Here is a 20816-nt window from a genome sequence, read left to right as displayed (position 1 = left end):
AACGATGTCAAAAGCATCAAGTTTGAAATTCAAACCTACCTCAATCGTGTTGCTTTCCGGTAGATAGTCGCCGGCGAGGATATCGTTCTCCAGATCGAGAAGAACCAGCCACCGCGAGTGCGGTGTGAATCGAAGCCGTCCGTCGATCCAAACGCCCGGATCCGTCTCGTCGGAGAAGATCGCCTGCCATTGTGCCCATCTTCCCTCTCCTAGACCGATCGCGCCGTGCGGCTGATCGCTCCGCGCGCCGTCCGATCTCGTCGATCCTCCCTTTCTTCCCAATGGCCCCGCGCCGCTAGGATGCCGGGAGATCGCGGATGCGCCAGATGCAACTCCCCTGTGCTTCCATCCGGCAAAGATCGAGGCAACGGCGGTGGTATTCCGGCCGCCTCGGGTGGCCCTGTCAACAAGGTGACGACGCTAGAACTAGATCTACGTACATAGCTAGCTCACAAGTGTGAGGCACAAATCAGCAGGTTGAGGGGAAAAATTTCATCTTCAGAGGAACTCTGATGCAAGTTATTCAGATATCTAGAGCATTAGTGAGCTACAGCGAACATGACAGTAGACTGCTGACCCCTGCCTGTTGCACCCACCCACCCAAAGGAGCAGCAGCGAACCAAATCCAGCGACCCTCGCCTCAATGCCAAGCATCACAGGCCCCAACAATTCTCCATCGAGAGCGACTGCTGTACAGTTCAGTTTTATAAGCAATTACAAGTCAGTATTCCCCTAGCTAGCAGAGCAGAGCAACCATCAGGGAGGCATAAACCCGGGAAATGTTTTAAGGAGATGAACTAATTCACATTACAATTAGGAGCATATCTGAAGAAGAAGATACAGGTCAAAGTCCAACCAAGCACATAACAATCACCTGGTACACTATTTGAAGCCAACAAACAAAATACATGCCCTACACACGGAATAATCTTGCTATTCGCTGGCGTTGCCTGGCTTCTCGAGCGGCCTCCCTCTGCTCACGGGATAGTCTTGGTATCTCCTTCCATGTATTCGGTTTAAACGCCATTACTGCACATTGATATCACAAATGAGGTCAGGGAACAAGCATGTACAAAGTAATGTAACATGCAAATTTCTACCTCGTGACATTAAAACAATGGAGAAAAAACTTTAAACAAATATGTTGACTGCGATGGGATGGATGACTACTTTGGTTGGTCATATGTGCCATAGATAGAGAAATGTGCATCATACCTTCATAACGGGCATCTAGCCATTTGTAGTCAAGGCTGTCCAGTCGTTGCTGCAGGCATCTAGGGAGGATCTTTATAGCTGGACAGCCAAATATTGTAAGATTTTTGAGAGACCCATATGTTTGTGGCTCATTTGGCAGGGATGCCAGGGTAGTGCAGTCAAAAAGAGAAAGGGTTTCCAACGATGGGGGGTGCTCTGCTGACATTGACTCCAGCGACGTCAACCGACTATTGCCCATAATATCTAGCGTCTCGAGGGATGTGGGCAGGCGGAGGATCCCCCCCAACATGCTATCACAGGACCATATATTCAGATATTCAAGATGAGGAGGAAGTGAATGCTCTCTGCTACTGCTGATGGCTCTGGAGAATTTATGGAAACAGTGACTTGTGGTTTCTGGAGCCCATCCAACTGACATGATAGGGCTTGAATACTACTACAACAACAAATATGTATGGTCTCTAAGGAGGGAGGAAGATTTAGAACCGCTGGTAAATTTCCACATCTAAATAACCATAGATATTCTAGGCATGGACAAAACTGATTCATGGGTGAGGATGACAACTCTGATACAGCAGTGGGCACGATTGCCTCACTCCAAGAAGATCCGTGGACTAACTCTGACATTCTTCATATATATAGGCTTGACGAAAAAATATCAATTGCTATTGCTAGTCGCTATTTCAAAGAAAGTAGTAGTGAGAAACCATATGACATTTCATATGAAGAATGCTCAATGTTGGGGAGAGTACCAGTGCTTTCATAGTGTCGAGAGAGAACTCGACAGGATAGAGAGAATCAAAAACTCGGAATTCTTTCTTGCGGTTGTGCATCACCATGGTGATCTAGTGTGTATTGCCGACGTTCAACGGGATAAACGGCTAAAATGTGGAACACACTTGTAATCAGATGCAATTATGCTTGTTAAAATGAGTGTTAATGAACTAGTAATAACATATCGTACCTTATCACGGACGGTATACTCGTCCAGAACCCTACGTACTGCTCCAGCTCTGCTCAGCGCACTATCCATGTTGTATTTCGACGGTTTAGGATTGTCTCGTGCCTTAGCACGATCAACAAGGTATTTGGACCTCCAGGCTGGACAGAGGTGCCGATCATGACCAATGCGTAGAGCCAAATGTGTCTGGTAAGCATCGATAATCTGCGTAAAATAATAGAACATTTTATGTTCATAGGTGACACCTAGATTATGCACTTAAATAGCAGAACATGGTAATAGATCTTACGTCATCCGCCGGCCATGTATGCTCAAGTACCGGTCGTATACTCTCCACAATCACAGAGGTGCCACGTTCATTGTAGTAAACTCTTTTTGTCATATTCTTCTCAGACCAAGCAGCTGCCTCCACAAATGTAACAGCAGCATCGATGAGTTCCGGTGTCAATTCGTCCTTAACAGAGCCTTCCACGTCATGGTCACTAAACAGAGCTGCACGATAAATTACGAACGTCAAGAACGGTGAGTACATAAAATGGTAGTAAATTAAGCACTAAGTTAGCTAGTAACGGTACCTCTAGTTGCGGTAGTGTTGCCGGATGGCTTAGTACCACGTGCGTTCGCTTGCTGGGCTTGTCAAATGCAAAGGGGGATTCGAATTTCTTGGGAACAGTTCGTCGGCGCTTCCCGGATATAACATCGTCTTCTTTTGCGGTTGCTGCAGCCTTTTTCCCCTTGCTCTTACCCACCATCCTGTCGATAGAACTTGCAGAAACGCCATAATAAAAAATTGCAAACAAAAACTATGAGAAAGTAAAAGAAAAAAAAGCACAAATCTGAAAAAAAATTTGCGCAGAAAACATCACCAAGAAATGGGTTTCTCAAAAATCGATCTCTGGCTACGTAAATATGTACTGAGTCCTTTCCAAGATAAGTGTTTCAACTTTGTACTCCATTCGTTTCTACATTTGTAATACATAAGCGCAACTCTATATATTTTTAGAGTACATTCCAAACCCAACCGCCCCGTGGCTACTGAAATTTGAACATATTATCAGTAGGTTGGGAAGAAAAAAATGATCTTGAGAGGAAATATGGTGGAAGTTAATCGGATATCTAGAGAGCACTACTGGGCATAAGCGGCCATGACACTGAACTGCCGACCCCTGCCTGTTGTTGTAGACACCCACCCAAATGACCAGCAGCCAACCAAATCTAAATGATGTGACTCAGCAGCTATGCTCGACTCGACTCGACGCCGCAGGCCCTAACAATTCTCGATCTAGAGCAACTGCAGGTTCAGTACAGTTTTAGAAGCAATTATTCCCCTAGCTAGCAGACTCACATTCTTCAGCAGGCTCCAATCTAGAGAATGCTGGAAAGCTTCTCAACAAGTCCAAACCTAGTTCATATTGCAAAATGGATGAATATACCCCGCCAACAACTCCACAGTAACCCAGCATTATAGCCCTACTATCTGCACTGAAACAGATAAAAATTACAGTTGAAAAAGTTTCTTGAACAAGTTAAAGGCCGATTTCTTCTCAACCAAATAACAATACCAATACTAGATACATTAAAGATAGCTCACATATCTGAGTATAGATGAAGGACAATTCTGTTCGGTGCGGTTGAATCTGAAACTGAAATTCCTCCATAGACAAACATACAGTTTTTAGAACGAGAGCACTGTAAATGTCTGCCTTCGCCCGTTTCTCATAGGGCCATCGCGTTCAACATGAAAGCCACACCTGCTGCTGCTACTTAACCATCTTACACCGTGCAAACCAAACGACCACCTGAAACAGTCTGCCTGAACAGTCGAGCTTCCAAATCTGCCGCCAAGTTCCTGAGATCCATCCATGGGTATCATTCACATTGTTCGTCAAGGCCTCTGACAATAAATAGCCTCTCGAGTCAGATGCATAATAACATGAGATCAGCAAAGTACTAAATGTGTTGGGAGTTTTGATTCGTTACTCACCGTACGTACTTGAGGACAGGTCCATCATAGGGTCGCCATGTGGACCCTGTACCTGCAGGGAAGCATGGTTTTGCAAGAAGTATATATGGAGCGCTTACAGACTGAAACAAAACACGATTCCTTGCTAAACGAGCTCATGAAAGATATCTCTATTGAAATCAAATCCATAATAGAACAGCAAAAAATTCCCAGACGACCACATACATTTATTTAAGGAGGATAAACACCGGCCTCTGCATCTGGAGGATGCATGCAGCCATATCATTAATTATTCTCAAAGAACATACAAAGTAATACGTCAGTCAGCCTGAAACCACCATCTAGACAACACATGTTGCTACTCCTATCCCCTTGATAAAGATGTGCCGAATATCCGGGCCTAATACCAAACAGACATCGCACCAAATCCTAACATCACCACATACATAGCTACTAATTGTTCTAAATCTTCAGTTTCTTCATCACCTCACCAGCCAAACCTCTCTCTACCTGTCACGCCAAAAACAAGCTTTCCTTCCGTGGCCTCCATCTCCTAAACATAACAATGGTACAAGCAGAGCACATGTTAGTGATCAGTAAGCACTTTTTATTACTCTGTTATCTACTTTTGCAACTTGCTCCCCAACAAGGAGTCTGAGACCAGCGGCTCCCATCTCAGCTGTCAATATTACTCCAGGAAGTCAATTTTACGGTCTAACAAGCATCTGCACGGGACAATGTCTCAACTAAGTAACAAAACTAAAATTAGACATAAATGCTCACAAACTTGAGTATCCTAGCTTCTCCAAAACCCTGGAAATGTTGAAGCTGATAATAAATTCACATTACAAGTATCTAAACAAGATAGAGGTCAAAGTTCAACCAAGCTGATTGATTACAATCTGAAGATGAAAACCTAGTACATTATTCGAAGCAATCAAAATCTGTTTCAAACCACCGAATCTGAAACTGAAATTCCTCCACAGGCAGACATACAATTTTCAGCACCAGGAGCACTGCCAATGTCTGTCGTCACCCGTTTCTCATAGGACCATCACATTTTCAACATGCGCACCTCCTCCAACATGAAAGCCTCACCTGCTGCTGTTGCTGCTGCTTAACCATCTTAAGCTGTGCAAACCGGACGACCAACTGAAACAGACGACATGCCTTGTATCAACATCCACTCCTCTACTAGAGATAGTGTACTTTTGCTGGACAGTCAGGCTTCCAAATCTGTCGACATTGCTATATGGGTGTTTGGTGCCGGCTGAAACTTTTTATTAGTGGCAGGGATGCACTGCTTTGGGTGTAAATTTTGAATACGACATTGGATTGAGGTGATTCAAATATCAAAATCATGCGCCTTGACGAGATGAAGATTTTTCATGGAGAACACTTCTCCTTCTCTGGTGGTCTTGGGTGTGTAACCGGCCGATCAGTACCCCGAGCAGCAACTTTCAACACGCTGAGCACTCTTTTGAGCCACATTTATGTTTATGCCACTTTTGAGTGTCAACACCGAGTAAATGCAAAAATGGAAGGATCTGAGTATATTTTTTTGTGGCACCTAAAACTTATCTCTTCTAAGACGGTGAAAATGAGACCAATCGAGTTTACCATGAAAATAAATAAGAAAACAAATACTTATTACACATAATTACAATTGTAAACTGGAGTGGGTTGAAAACTCAAATTTCATCTGGGCAACAAATACAAAGCGATGACCAAGAAACTAACCAGAGTGCACCATAAGAGTCGCCAAACAGGGGTGAACCACAAGTCCACGACAGATTGCAGCAGTCCATATAATTTGGGTCAAATTTACAGTTGCACAGATATCCGATTCAAAACAACAAGAAAAATGATAACGCCCACACGCGTTGGTCTCCGTCTGTTATGTTTTGCATGAATCTTAAAGGAATCTATTGGAATTTCAGTGCCAGTAGGCCTAGCGTGTTGTGTGGGCGTTAGAGCGCTCGCCCACACGACCCACAGCGCGCGGTTGCCAGCTGCGCCGTGTGGGCGAACTAGTTCCCATGCACACAGTCACCATCCAGTCCACGCGTGTGTGGGTGAACTACTCTTCGCCCACACGACGCTCGTACAGTGATAGATGATAACTACAATTGCACGTATGTGGCAACTAGGTAAACACACATGGCAACTATGATTCGTTTGTAGATGGCAACCGCAGTTGTGCGTACGTGGCAACCATGTAAACACACATGGCACCTATGATTAGCCATACATGGCAACTATGGTTGGACCACATGTGGCAATTATGTAAACACACATGGAAACTATTGTTTGACCACATGTGGCAAGTAGTTAATCACACACGGCAACTATGATTTGATTACACGCGGCAACTACCATAAATTAGACATGGCAACTATAGTTAACCAAAACAGAGAGAGTTGACATGCTTTTACAACTATATTTGCCATCCCGAATAACTAAAGTTGCCATCCCCCGAGGTAACTAAAGAGTCATCCCGCGGGTAACTAACGTAGCTGGGCCAGGACGTGTGGGCACATTTGCTTCGTGCCACACGATCGGGGTCTTTGCGGAGTACTTGCGGAGCCCAAGAATCAATAGGGAGTACTCGCGGAGGAAGTGGCATTGGAAGCAGCAAAGGTCCTTGTGGAGTACTCGCGCATGCCGCGCATCGAGGCTAATAGAGAAAAAGCAAGGAATGCCAAGCGTGACCTCACAGTAATGGTTTGCGAGGGCCCAAGAATCAATCGTATCGGGGATATAATGAGAAACAGTTGGACAACCTGAACGAGGCTTCCACCGCAAGCTGTTAGACTGATATTCAAATGGTTGCTCCTCTCCAAACATAAATGTCTCCGCAAGGAAGGACGCAAACTAATAGATATTTTGATAACCACGCAGGCGGGTCATAAATGTGTTGTTCATGGTCCAGCACGCGATTATGGCAGCTAAATAGGTTTTTTTTTGTTTTCCTCCAATATTTCAAGCAGATTGATAGAAACGGAATAGAGCATAAAATAAATTCGAAACCTCTCATATAACACTCACTTTTGCATCCTAGCTAAGGCAGTTCAGGTGATTGAGTACATATATATAGGCCTGACTTATATATATTGCAGTCTTTGTTAAGATCGTTTTCCATTCAGGTAAGCACGTAATAGGCGTGAACTGTTAAGCATGCATTCAGGAGCCGTTATCATTTGTTTATCATGTGAGTAGTCAACAAAATTTGTGTGAAATAGTAGGGCTACTTGCATACAAGTGACCATATAGTTTAATGGAAAAATTAGCATGAATTGCTTTGTAGTTGGGCAACGAAAACTGCATGACGAAGAGTGGACCCAATTCAATATATTAATGACCCATTCAGTTCTTACAATAGACACACAAATGCTAAATAGGTGTATCGACATAAGATATTGTAATTGTACATAATCTAGATCATGTTTAGTTTTTTCTTCTTTTGCTGGGAGAGAATCATGTTTAGTTTCTGATCTCCTGCCAAAAAAGCAGAGAAATGTCGTGTTTGGTTGAAGGGAAGTCAAATTAAAATAACCAGTCATCAACCCACGAACCTGGATAGGGCTAGTTCTTTTTAAAAACACACAAAACTCAATAACACGTAAATTGGATGGGAAACACCACATTAGGGCTGATTGAAATCTTGCCAAAACCGCAGTATCACTATTAGGGAAAGGCTAGGCAAACGCTTACTAGTAGCGCGGGTTTATACCCCTCACTACTACTACTTACTAGTAGCGTGGATTTTTACCCTAGCGCAGGTTTTTACCCCTCCTGGGACATGCCATAGTAGTAGCGAGGGGTATAAACACGCACTACTACTAAGTTGATAGTAGTAGCGAGGGCTATAAACCCACGCTGCTACTAACTACATGGTTTTTGAAGAGCTCTGAAATCCCCATCTCCTCCCCCAAATCCTTCCTCTCCCCCTCTCTCTCCATAGGCTCTCACATGGACCTCCTATGCATGCGCGCCTCCTCCTCCATGGCGCCAAAAGAGGCTGGCCACCTCGCGCCGCCGGCTTCTCGGAGCTCGTAGGTGTTCCCCGCATCTCCATGCCACCACGCCGGAGCACCTCACCAACGGCGACCAACCCTGCTGGTACCTCCATCTCCTTCCTGTCTCCCTCGTTTTTCTTTTTCTCTCTCCCTCTGGTTTGACTCACCATCCCATGTCCTTGCCCGTGTAGGTCATCACCATGGACGACCAGGAGCTTGCTGCCTTGGTTGCAAAGAGGAGCCCCATGCCGCTGCCTTGCTCGGCCATGGATCCGGGCCCTCTACAACAGTCGGCGCCGGATCTGTTCTGCCACTGCCCTTCTGCAGCTCCGGCGACCCCTGTCGTCGCTGGATCAAACCATTGCTGCCATTAATTGACAGCACGCACGACATCGAGATTCTTTTTGTTTTTGAAATTAATAGTAGTAGTGTGGGTGGTACCCACGCTACTACTAACAGACGTAGTAGTAGCACGGGCACATCCGCGCAACTACTATAAGTTAGCTATAGCGCCGTAGTAGTAGCGCGAGCGCCCGTGCTACTACTAGCTATTTAACCCTCGCTACTACTAGGCTTTTCCCTAGTAGTGTATAGTCGGCCCTTTGGGACACGGAACAGGAGATGAAGTACACAAAGGGGAGGCAGGGTAGCCCTCGCTATTCAGGAGATTTCACTGGCCTAACTGAGCCATGTGATGAGGGCTCAAAAGTACACGATGCCCCGTGAGCTGCCTCCTAGCCCCACGTCCCCGGCTAGATCCCAGCCGCATCGCCCTGACCATCTCCTCATCGGAGGATCCGTGCCTCCGCTGGTTTGGGCACATTGACAGGGGCATTGATGTAGCTATGAGCCGGTGGCGCGGTCCGGATGGCACCCCATGGACATCCTTTGTTTTGTACCTGTTGATGCGGTTTGTTGTGCCTTCACCTATGCCGAGTAAAATGGAGCTGTCATTTTCAGTGGGTCACTAATTTTCCTACCAAGCTCAGATTTATTCAAGGGTTTCATGGCAACGACTACGGCTCCAGTGCGCTGGTCCTTAGCAGCACGTGCATGAAGACATCCCAGCTTTCATCGACAATGTCAAGTCTGCTCCGGTAGGTGAGTGGCGATAGCAGCATGTCGGTGGCTCATTTTGGCGGTAGTTTTGGTCATTCAGTGGTTTCGGAATCTCGATATAATTTTTATTGTGTTGGAGATACTTTATAGTTCCAATGTACTTTTATAATTGGTTAGATCATTTTCGCAAAAAGAAACTATTATTCATTATTGTTATAGATATAATAAAATCATTTTTCCGATGTCTGATATGGCATATTTGGATATACAGTAGAGTATGTCATTAGTTGCGTGTTAGTAAAAAAATTGGTTGACATCCACTATTTGGCTGATTAGGAGCTAATTTCATTTCCCTGTTGAGATCTGATCTCATTCTTGCGTTACCCTCGTACTTTTTAGTAAGTATTATGGATTGTTCATATGAACTACTATAAGTATAAATGCAAGTAAACTTCTCTCTCAATCGATTTAAGCTATTACATATGTAATGGCCACCAATGCCCCACATTACCTATGTAATTCTCGGTTCTAGTAAGGATTAAGGTTGGATAACAGATGACCACATTAACCAGGACGATGACATATGCCATGAATCCTCCCTCCGACGAACGACAGATACATGGAAGCTTTAGGGTAATAAGATTGCACTATATGCCTCGACAAATAGAGATGTCAGTGCCCGATTGCTCCATCATGCAGTACGGGAGCCTGCGGTGGGTGATGCCGGGGTACCTCCTCCTCGCCCGCGTCGTGGAAGAGCACGACAGCAACATCTTGGGCCTTCGCGTCCAGGATGCAGCGAGCTTGCAGGCCGTCTGCCAGTGCAGTCAACAAGAAGATGAGAGAATGCTTCAGCACATCAGCTTCCGCTCCATAGCTTCGTGTCCACTTCAGCACAGAAGCGCGCAGCAACAACAAATTTGGCCTTCCTATGCACTTCGCCTGATGAACCGCCGGAAGGAGAGGAGCCAAAACGCCCGCTCCATAGCTTGGTGAAGCTCCTCGGTACTCTGGGTTGCCGTGTTGAAATCTAACACCTGGTAAGGGGTGGTGGACTCTGAGAATGAGAGGAGCAGGAGAAGAAGCAAAACCATGATCCTAGTAGCCATGGCTGCTTTGCAAATGTGTGGTAGTTCCTCCAATATCTCAATGTACAAATCTCATAGGCATAACAAAGTTAATCCAATATCTCAATGTACATCGAACGTCCAAATATCACAAAACCTGCAGCAAATCAGCGGCCGCGCACGAGCAACTAGCTCACCTCCCCTCGCGCCGCCTCCCCCTGGGCGACGCCAGGGGTCCCTCAACCCTAGCACCGGGGGCAAGTTTCTGCTGACGAGAGAAGACCCAGGGGCAAGTGGTTATTTTCTTGTCTTTTATAGTGACACCTCTAATTAACATTGAAGGGACAGGATCGGCTCTCAAGGATAAGAATAATCAGCTGGCAGATGATTATCTCTTGTGCATATGGACAGATGATATATGTACTGATATGATAATTCATGTTATTCGAAAATGAAAGATATGTATGAGTATGAGATACAATTTTGACGAGGTTAATAGGTTCTGTTATTGTGAGGCGGGACAATATGGAAGTTCTTCTTACCACCTTAACGAGATCCGCTTATAACCAACTAAAATCAGATGAAACCCAACTTTTTAACCATACAATGAGGCAGCAAAAATAAAGATAGAGAGCTTAACGAGATCTGCTTAACTTACTAAAATCAGATGAAACCTAACTTTTTAACCATACAATGGAGGCAGCAAAAATAAAGATAGAGAGCTTAAAGAGATCCGCTTATAACTAACTAAAACCAGATGAAACCTAACTTTTTAACCATACAACGGAGGCCACAAAAATAAGGATAGAGAGCACAACAAGATCCCCCTAACTAACTAAACCAGATGAAACCTAACTTTTAACCATACAATGCCGGCGGAAAAATAAAGACAGAGAGCTAAACAAATAGTGATGCATACGTTAGAAGATAAATTCATGTGCCCTCTTATTGATCATCACTGCCTATGGCCATATAATTTGCCATTAGATCATCATTATATTATATATTTATGTCGGTACATCCAATGCAGTTTTTCAAAAGTGAAGATACATTGTGTTGCAAAAAGAAAAAAGAAAAAAAGCAAAGATACATTGGCTGTGAACTGAGCAAATAGTAAGAAGTTTCTTTCCAGATATATACAAGAAGTTGCAGGAATGCAAACTTAACAATTACCTCCATTGTTGGGTGAGAGCACACATACAGTGCACTTACAGAATGCAATCCATCTCAAGTACCTGCCGCACAAGGAGGACCACAATATTGGTTTTTAGAAGTGACGATGCATTGGCAAGTCGGAAAATAGTATGAATTTTCTTTCCAAATACAAGAAGTCGCAAGAATGCAAATTAAACAATTACCTCAACTCAAGGGTGACAGCAGACCACAATATTGGTTTTCGTGAATTCATTGAAACTTGAATGCATCACATGCTTTCTGCTAACGAGCAAGACCCGGGGGCAAGTGGTTATTTTCTTGTCTTAATGACACCTCTAATTAGCATTGAGTACAGGATCGGATCTCAAAGATAAGAATAATTGTCTGGCAGATAATTATCTCTTGTGCATATGGATTATGGACAAATGATATATACTTTTGCACTGATATGATAATTTATGTTATTCGATGATCAAAGATATGTGTATGAGTATGAGATACAATTTCGACGAGCTTAATAGGTTCTCTTATTATTGTGAGGCAATGAAGATCAGAATAAACGACTGTATGGAGTTCTTATTATTAGTTTAACGAGATCAGCTTAACAAACTAAAATCGGATGAAACCTAACTTCTTAACCATACAATGGAGGCATGATCGATCTCAGATATGAACAAAATAAGCTGGCAGGTGACCATCTCTTGCTCATATGAGCAAATGATACACTGATATGGTAAAACACAACTTGACAATCTCCTGTTATTCCGCGATGAAATACATGTATGAGTATGTGATACAAATTGGCGAGCATTTTTATTTTTGAGGGATACAATTTGGTGAGCTTAATATGTTGCGTTATTGTGAGACAGTGAAAAGTAGAAGCAGAATAAAGGGCAGGGTGGAATTCTCTTTATCAGGTTAACAAGATCAGATTAACTAACTAAAATCAGATGAAGCCTAACTTTGCAGCCATACAACAGAAGCAGCAAAAGTAAAGACAGAGAGCTAGAACAACAGTGGCGTTGGAAGATAAATTCCAGTGCCCTTTTATTGATCGCTGCCTATGGCCATATAAATGAAATGAGATCTCGGACTCGGCCAGCTGCAACATGCCTCTAGAAAGCACATTTCCTCTGACGAACATATGAAATACGACAGTACAAAACAGAATAAACACTGAGATTATACAGATGACTGGATGCTATAACTAACTTGGATATCGCGGCACCGAAGACGGACTTTCTTCAGATGCTGAGCATGGAAGGGAGGCTGCTGACGCCTCCGCCGCCGCGCACGTACGTGGAGCAGCCGCGGGCGGCGGGGTGCGGGAGAGGCTGCGCCGGCGAGTGGTCCGGCCGGCGAGGAGGACGGGGAGGGGGAGATGAAGACGATGCAGATCGGCCGAGTGTGGGCTGGGCTTGTGACGTTGAGGCCTCCGAAAACTATAGCCCAGTTCTAATTTGGTGGCCTAACACACAACTCTTATATTGGGCCTAATAACTCGCTCGAGGCTGTGGGTCTCTGTTCCAGCCCCACCTATCATTTCCCTTCACCCAAAAAAAATTCCTTCACATACAGATGGAACTGATGATTTATCTCAAAGAAATCAGAAGATGGAACTAATGATGACGTGTCTAGAGTTAGGACCGGATATATGCTAGTTGGAGTAGCTTGTAAGCAACTACCATCATTTACATGTAAAGGGAATTCGATGAGTCAAGTCATGCTCTGTTGGCGTCAGTTCATCTTATCATCTTAGAGGAAAATACAAAGTTAGTTTTATAAAAAGCAACCGAGTCTAGAAGAACCCTCCACACGCAAGACTTCAATAATCGAGCATATCTTAACAGCCCACACACAATTGCAAACTTAGTCCTACACAAGCTTTGCCTTTCTTGTTTACGGCTGACAACCTATACAAGGTTCCAAACTCGGTTGCAAAAGTGATACTATTCTGATAAGTGCGTGACATGTAAAGTTAATAAGGTAAGTCATATGTACCAAACATCGAGGTTTCTGTACTTTGTGTATGATCATATGCACAACTAAAAAGCAACTTTGATGATGAATCCAAAAGTACGCTTTTGTAGCTAGTGCAACCCAACACAATGTACCAAAAAATTCATTTCAGATGCATCCAAACAGAATTATTAAAGCCGGTGCAAAGAAGGAAAAGAGGTGGTGTCCCGGCAACTATAAATAGGCATGAAGTATAAAGATCATCACAAGTACAAGCATCAAAGCCAAGCAACACTAGTTAACACCAATCCACAATGAAGACCTTCCTCGTCTTTGCCCTCCTCGCTCTTGCGGCGGCAAGTGCCGTTGCGCAAATTTCACAGCAACAACAAGCACCACCATTTTCGCAGCAACAACAACCACCATTTTCACAGCAACAACAACCACCATTTTCGCAGCAACAGCAATCACCATTTTCGCAACAACAACAACAACCACCATTTGCGCAGCAACAACAACCACCGTTTTCACAACAACCACCAATTTCACAGCAGCAACAACCACCATTTTCACAGCAACAACAACCACAATTTTCACAGCAACAGCAAGCACCATATTCGCAGCAACAACAGCCACCATATTCGCAGCAACAACAACCACCATTTTCGCAGCAACAACAACCACCATTTTCGCAGCAACAACAACCACCATTTACACAGCAACAACAACCACCGTTTTCACAACAGCCACCAATTTCACAGCAGCAGCAACCACCATTTTCACAGCAACAACAACCACCATTTTCACAGCAACAACAAATACCAGTTATTCATCCATCTGTTCTGCAGCAGCTAAACCCATGCAAGGTATTCCTCCAGCAGCAGTGCATCCCTGTGGCAATGCAGCGATGTCTTGCTAGGTCACAAATGTTGCAGCAGAGCATTTGCCATGTGATGCAGCAACAATGTTGCCAGCAATTGCGGCAAATCCCCGAGCAATCCCGCCATGAGTCAATCCGTGCTATCGTCTACTCTATCATCCTGCAGCAGCAGCAACAACAACAACAACAACAACAGGGTCAGAGTATCATCCAATATCTGCAACAACAACCCCAACAGTTGGGCCAATGTGTCTCCCAACCCCAACAGGAGTTGCAGCAGCAACTCGGGCAACAACCTCAACAACAACAATTGGCACATGGTACCTTTTTGCAGCCACACCAGATAGCTCAGCTTGAGGTGATGACTTCCATTGCACTCCGTAACCTGCCAACGATGTGCAGTGTCAACGTGCCGTTGTACGAAACCACCACTAGTGTGCCATTAGGCGTTGGCATCGGAGTTGGTGTCTACTGATAAGAAAAGATCTCTAGTAATATATAGTTGGATCACCGTTGTTTAGTCGATGGATATGTCGATGTAGCGGTGACAAATAATGTGTCACACAACGTCATGTGTGACCCGCTCAAACTAGTTGTTTAAATTCTGAAATAAAATAAAATAAATTTGTATCAAGACAATGTTCATATCGGCATTGTGTGGATGTCGATCTGATTTCCATGCTTGCAAGTTCATAAGTTTGTCTTGCCTGGTCACAAGCGCAACCTAGTGCATTAATTAATTCTCCATGTATTACAATAATCACTATTTAAAGATAATAGTGTAATTGTAAAATTTGGGTTGAACTCTTTATTGGTTGGAGATTTGAGATCTTGTATTTTATTGGTTTGTATCTAGTTCCAACTAGCTACTACCATTATCTACAGTGACAATCACAACCAATTTTATTGATAATTATGTTTTCTTTCTTGCAAATACATTCATTGATTCTTTGCATGTCAACTTATTTGTCGAGAAAAAGACCAGCTTTTTCTTGAACTTCACAAACACCACTAGCTAGTTAATTTGAAATAAGCTTCCAATTTATTTCCTTGTATTTATGTCCTTTACATCAAACAAGTACAATTATTGTGCTAGCTAGAGAAAAGGAGTTGCTGGCAGCACGGTCATGTCAAGAACTAAATCATACTGAATTGAACTTGTTCTTTACAACTAGCTAGGAGCAGAAAACTTACTGTGAATTGCACTTGATTATATTTGATTTTATTTAAGGGCTATAGGAAAAAAATCATCAAAAAATGCCCTAAAAAATCTTATCATAAAATAGGTTCAGCAGGGGATACAGTCGGAAGAAAAAAAAAGGTTCACCAGCAGATAGATGTTGCACATTATCATTTAGAAATTAGACCAAGAGAAACATGGTTTTGGCGGATCATAATTCTATAAGAATATAACAGGTTGTCCAGTCATTTAGAAATTAGATGAAGACAATGTGGAATTAAACATATTAATGGCTAGGAGCCCAGGATCATATTTGCAATGTGGGAACTTGGTATGCGCGCTCCAACATGCCCGCTGAAAGCATTTTTCCTCTGATGCACATATGAAATATGACTGGTAGAAAACAGAAGAACCACATAGATTATATGGATGATTGGATGTTGTAATGATGGCCCACAAGTATAGGGGATCAATTGTAGCTCTTTTCGATAAGTAAGAGTGTTAAACCCAATAAGGAGCAGAAGGAAATGACAAGTAGTTTTCAGTAAGGTAATGTCTGCAAGTGCTGAAATTGTAAGTAGCGAAGCAGTTTGATAGCAAGATAATTTGTAACAAGTAACAATAGTAGTAACAAAAGTGCAGCAAGGTAGCCCAATCCTTTTGAGGTAAAAGGACATGCCAAAATAGTCTCTTATGATAAGCAAAGCGTTCTTGAGGCTACACGGGATTTTTATCTAGTCACTTTCGTCATGTTGGTTCGATTTGTGTTTGCTACTTTGATAATTTGATATGTGGGTGGACCGGTGCTTAGGTGATGTTCTTACTTGAGCAAACCTCCTACTTATGATTAACCCTCCCGCAAGCATCCGCAACTACGAGAAAAGTATTATGAATAAATTCTAGCCATAGCATTAAACTTTTGGATCCAATCGGTCCCTTACGGAATAGCGCATAAACTGGGGTTTAAGTTTATGTCACTCTAGCAACCCATCATCTAATTGCTACTCCACAATGCATTCGCTTAGGCCCAAATATGGTGAAGTGTCATGTAGTCGACATTCACATATGGCACCACTAAGGGAATCACAACATATATAATATCAAAATATCGAACACATATGAAGTTCACATGATTACTTGCAACATGATTTCTCCTGTAACCTCAAGAACGAAAGTAACTACTCACAAATGATAAACATGCTCATGCTCAGAGGAGTATTAAATAGCATAATGGATCTAAACATATAATCTTCCACCAAATAAACCATAAAGTAATCAACTACAAGATGTAATCAACACTACTAGTCACCCACAAGCACCAATCTATAGTTCCGGTAACAAGATTGAACACAAGAGATGAACTAGGGTTTGAGATGAGATGGTGTTCTTGAAGAAGTTGATGGAGATAACCCTCCCCAAGATGGAAGAGTTGTTGGTGATGATGATGACGATGATTTCCCCGTCCGGGAGGGAAGTTCCCCCAGCGGAATCGCTCCGCCGGAGGGCAAAAGTGCTCCTGCCCAAGTTCCGCCTCGAGACAGCAGCGCTCCGTCCCGAAAGCCTTCTCCTTATTTTTTTATAGGTCAAAATGACTTATATACCGGAAGATGGGCACCGGAGGTTGGTGATTTCTACTACACAACCTTCTTCTTGTAGACGTTGTTAGGCCTCTGATACGTCTCCGTCGTATCTACTTTTCCAAACACTTTTGCCCTTGTTTTGGACTCTGACTTATATGATTTGAATGGAACTAACCCGGACTGACGTTGTTTTCAGCAGAATTACCATGGTGTTGTTTTATGTGCAGAAAACAAATATTCTCGGAATGACCTGAAACTCCATGGAACATCTTAGAAAAAACAATAAAAAATCCTCGCCAAGATGAAGACCAGGGGGCCCACACCCTTCTCACGAGGGTGGGGGGCGCGTCCCCCCTAGGGCGCGCCCCCTACCTCGTGGGCCCCCTGTTGCGTCTCCGACTCCAACTCCACCTCCATATATTGAGTTTCGATAAGAAAAAAATCAGAGAGAAGAAATCATCGCGTTTTACGATACGGAGCCGCCGCCAAGCCCTAAAACCTCTCGGGAAGGCTGATCTGGAGTCCATTCGGGGCTGCGGAGAGGGGGATTCGTCGCCGTCGTCATCATCAATCATCCTCCATCACCAATTTCATGATGCTCACCACCGTGCGTGAGTAATTCCATCGTAGGCTTGTTGGACGGTGATTGGTTGGATGAGATTTATCATGTAATCGAGTTAGTTTTGTTAGGGTTTGATCCCTAGTATCCATTATGTTCTGAGATTGATGTTGCTATGACTTTGCTATGCTTAATGCTTGTCACTAGGGCCCGAGTGCCATGATTTCAGATCTGAACCTATTATGTTTTCATGAATATATGTGAGTTCTTGATCCTATCTTGCAAGTCTATAGTCACCTACTATGTGTTATGATCCGGCAACCCCGAAGTGACAATAATTGGTAGCACTCCCGGTGATGACCATAGTTTGAGGAGTTCATGTATTCACTATGTGCTAATGCTTTGTTTCGGTTCTCTATTAAAAGGAGACCTTAATATCCCTAAGTTTCCAATAGGACCCCGCTGCCACGGGAGGGTAGGACAAAAGATGTCATGCAAGTTCTTTTCCATAAGCACGTATGACTATATACGGAATACATGCCTACATTACATTGATGAATTGGAGCTAGTTCTGTGTCACCCTATGTTATGACTGTTACATGATGAACCGCATCCGGCATAATTATCCATCACTGATCCGGTGCCTACGAGTTTTTCATATACTGGTTCTCGCTTATTTACTTTTCCGCTGCTACTGTTACAATCACTACAAAATACCAAAAACATTACTTTTGCTGTCTTTACTTTTGTTGCCGCTACCACCACTATCATATTACTTTGCTACTAAACACTTTGCTGCAGATACTAAGTTTCCAGGTGTGGTTGAATTGACAACTCAGCTGCTAATACTTGAGAATATACTTTGACTCCCCTTGTGTCGAATCAATAAATTTGGGTTGAATACTCTACCCTCGAAAACTGTTGCGATCCCCTATACTTGTGGGTTATCAAGACTAATTTCTGGCGCTGTTGCCGGGGAGCATAGCTCTATTCTTTGAGTCACTTGGAATTTATATCTGCTGGACACTATGAAGAACTTGAGAGATCCAAAAACCAAGATCTATCCCTCAACTACGAGGGGAGGTAAGGAACTGCCATCTAGCTCTGCACTTGATTCACCTTCTGTTATGAGTAAGTTTGCGACACCTACACCTGCTTCTGCTATTTGTTCTGATATGTCGCATGTTATTGATGATGCCACTTCTGCTATACATGATACTTACGATGAAACTGCTTCTATGCCTGATACTACTGTGCCCACTAGTGAATTTCTTGATGAACAAATTGCTATGGCTAGAGAAATAGAAATTATTGAATCTGAATACGATGATGATAGTGATGATGAAAATATGCCTGTTATTCCCGAGGGTTATCTTTTTGATATGGAATCTTCTGCCGCTATTTCTGCTTGCAAAGATAGATATGAGCTTAAGAGGTTATTAATTAAATGGAATAAAGAATCACTTAGGGATAAAATGAGACCTGACCCTGTTTTGCTACTTCACCTATATGTGTTCATAATAAGGATTATGAATTCTCTGTTGATCCTGATATAATTACTTTGGTTGAATCTGATCCGTTTTATGGCTATGAATTTGAAACTGTTGTGGCACATCTTACTAAGTTAAATGATATAGCTGCCTTGTTTACTAATGATGAGAGATCGCGTTACCTTTATATACTCAAAATATTTCCGTTCTCACTAAAGGGTGATGCTAAGATATGGTTTAATTCTCTTGATCCTGGTTGTGTGCGTAGTCCCCAGGATATGATTTATTACTTCTCTACTAAATATTTCCCTGCTCATAAGAAACAAGCTGCTTTGAGGGAAATATACAACTTTGTGCAAATTAAAGAAGAGAGTCTCCCACAAGCTTGGGGGAGGCTTCTCAAGTTACTTAATGCTTTGCCTGATCATCCTCTTAAGAAACCTGAAATACTTGATATCTTTTATAATGGACTAACCGATGCTTCCAGAGATTACTTGGATAGTTGTGCTGGTTCTCTTTTCAGGGAAATAGCACCGGATGAAGCTGAAATTCTATTGAATAATATGTTGACAAATGAAAATAATTGGGCACCTCCTGAGCCAGCTCCTGAGCCAACTCCTGCTCCAATTACTGAGCCTATTCCTAAACCAACTCCGAAGAAGAGAGGTATTTTATTTCTCAGTCCTGAAGATATGCAAGAGGCAAAGAAATCTATGAAAGAAAAAGGTATTAAAGCTGAAGACGTTAAGAATTTACCTCCTATTGAAGAAATACATGGTCTTAATATACCGCCTGTTGAAGAAACATATGATCTTAATTATTTATTTACTGAAGAACCTCCTCATCCCGATATCCCGACACAGGTAGTAAAGGTAAATTCTCTCTATAGATATGATAAAGCTGATGTTCCTCCTACTAAAATTGATAGTCAGTGCTTGGATGAGTTTGATAACTTTATGTTTAAGCAAGACGACTTCAATGCTTATTTTGGTAGAAAATTAAAAGAAAATGCTTATATGATTAGACGCTTGGGTGATTATATGGCTGATATTAAAGGTGAACTTAAACTTGTTAGCAAACATGTTTCTATGGTTAGCACTCAAGTAGAACAAGTACTTAAAGCTCAAAAAGAAGTGCTTAATGAAATGAATAGTAAGAAAAATGACTATGCTGTTAGAGTGGCTACTAGAACTGGTAGAATGACTCAGGAACCTTTGTATCCTGAAGGCCACCCTAAGAGAATTGAGCAAGATTCTCAAAGAAATAATATTGATATTCCTAGTTCTTCTAAAAAGAAGAAGAAGAAAAACGATAGAACTGTGCAAACTTCTAGTGAACCTATTGCTGAACCACCTGATAATCCAAATGATATATCTATGTCTGATGCTGAAACACAATCTAGTAATGAACATGAACCTAGTAAAAATATTAATGATAATGTTCATGATGATGCTCAACATAGTAATGATAATGATGTAGAAATTGAACCTGCTGTTGATCTTGATAACCCACAATCAAAGAATCAACGTTATGATAAAAGAGACTTTGTTGCTAGGAAACATGGTAAAGAAAGGGAACATTGGGTTCAGAAACCCATGCCTTTTCCTCCGAAACCATCCAAGAAAAAGGATGATGAGGATTTTGAGCGCTTTGCTGAAATGATTAGGCCTATCTTTTTGCGTATGAGATTAACTGATGTGCTCAAAACAAATCATTATGCTAAATATAT

General features: G+C 42.6%; 2 protein-coding genes across 4 annotated transcripts; one reads left to right on the top strand and one right to left on the bottom strand.

Moving 5' to 3' along the window:
• Positions 1 to 913: 913 nt before the first annotated feature.
• On the bottom strand, positions 914 to 13194 carry LOC125514538 (uncharacterized). Of its 3 annotated transcripts, XM_087543679.1 has the most exons (14): positions 12652 to 13194; positions 11458 to 11519; positions 10255 to 10549; positions 9950 to 10105; positions 8326 to 8522; positions 7517 to 7637; positions 5238 to 5291; positions 4650 to 4692; positions 4161 to 4212; positions 3522 to 3658; positions 2496 to 2668; positions 2180 to 2380; positions 1216 to 1465; positions 914 to 1029 (listed from the first exon to the last, which is right to left on the bottom strand). In XM_087543679.1, exons 3-14 carry the CDS (start codon positions 10324 to 10326, stop codon positions 914 to 916), a joined length of 1572 nt encoding a protein of 523 aa, XP_087399805.1. In that variant the 5' UTR covers positions 10327 to 10549; positions 11458 to 11519; positions 12652 to 13194. The 3 variants fall into 3 exon arrangements, 1 of the variants encoding a protein (XP_087399805.1); XR_015616154.1 differs by lacking the exons at positions 914 to 1029; positions 1216 to 1465; positions 2180 to 2380; ... (6 more) ...; positions 8326 to 8522; positions 10255 to 10549 and adding an exon at positions 11643 to 11718 and having other exon boundaries at positions 9655 to 10254; positions 12652 to 13150; XR_015616156.1 differs by lacking the exons at positions 914 to 1029; positions 1216 to 1465; positions 2180 to 2380; ... (6 more) ...; positions 8326 to 8522; positions 10255 to 10549 and having other exon boundaries at positions 9655 to 10254; positions 12652 to 13166.
• Positions 13195 to 13645: 451 nt separating this feature from the next.
• On the top strand, positions 13646 to 14923 carry LOC125541748 (uncharacterized). The gene has a single exon (XM_048705089.2). It carries the CDS (start codon positions 13713 to 13715, stop codon positions 14751 to 14753), a length of 1041 nt encoding a protein of 346 aa, XP_048561046.2. The 5' UTR covers positions 13646 to 13712; the 3' UTR covers positions 14754 to 14923.
• Positions 14924 to 20816: the final 5893 nt, after the last annotated feature.

The sequence above is a fragment of the Triticum urartu genome, chromosome 1A (assembly GCF_056163025.1).
Source record: "Triticum urartu cultivar PI428250 chromosome 1A, HENAU_Tu73, whole genome shotgun sequence".
Taxonomy (NCBI): domain Eukaryota; kingdom Viridiplantae; phylum Streptophyta; class Magnoliopsida; order Poales; family Poaceae; genus Triticum; species Triticum urartu.
The sequence above is the reverse complement of the archived record's forward strand: the minus strand, read 5'-3'. Positions and strand labels throughout refer to the sequence as shown.

Coding starts and splice junctions, on each gene's coding strand:
- LOC125514538 (XM_087543679.1), bottom strand. CDS start 10,326: ATGGCTACTAGGATCATGGTTTTGCTTCTTCTCCTGCTCCTCTCATTC. Junction 3,659..4,160: donor CCTGTCCTCAAGTACGTACG/GTGAGTAACGAA, acceptor TATCTGTTTCAG/TGCAGATAGTAGGGCTATAA. Junction 1,030..1,215: donor GCTAGATGCCCGTTATGAAG/GTATGATGCACA, acceptor ATCAATGTGCAG/TAATGGCGTTTAAACCGAAT.
- LOC125541748 (XM_048705089.2), top strand. CDS start 13,713: ATGAAGACCTTCCTCGTCTTTGCCCTCCTCGCTCTTGCGGCGGCAAGT.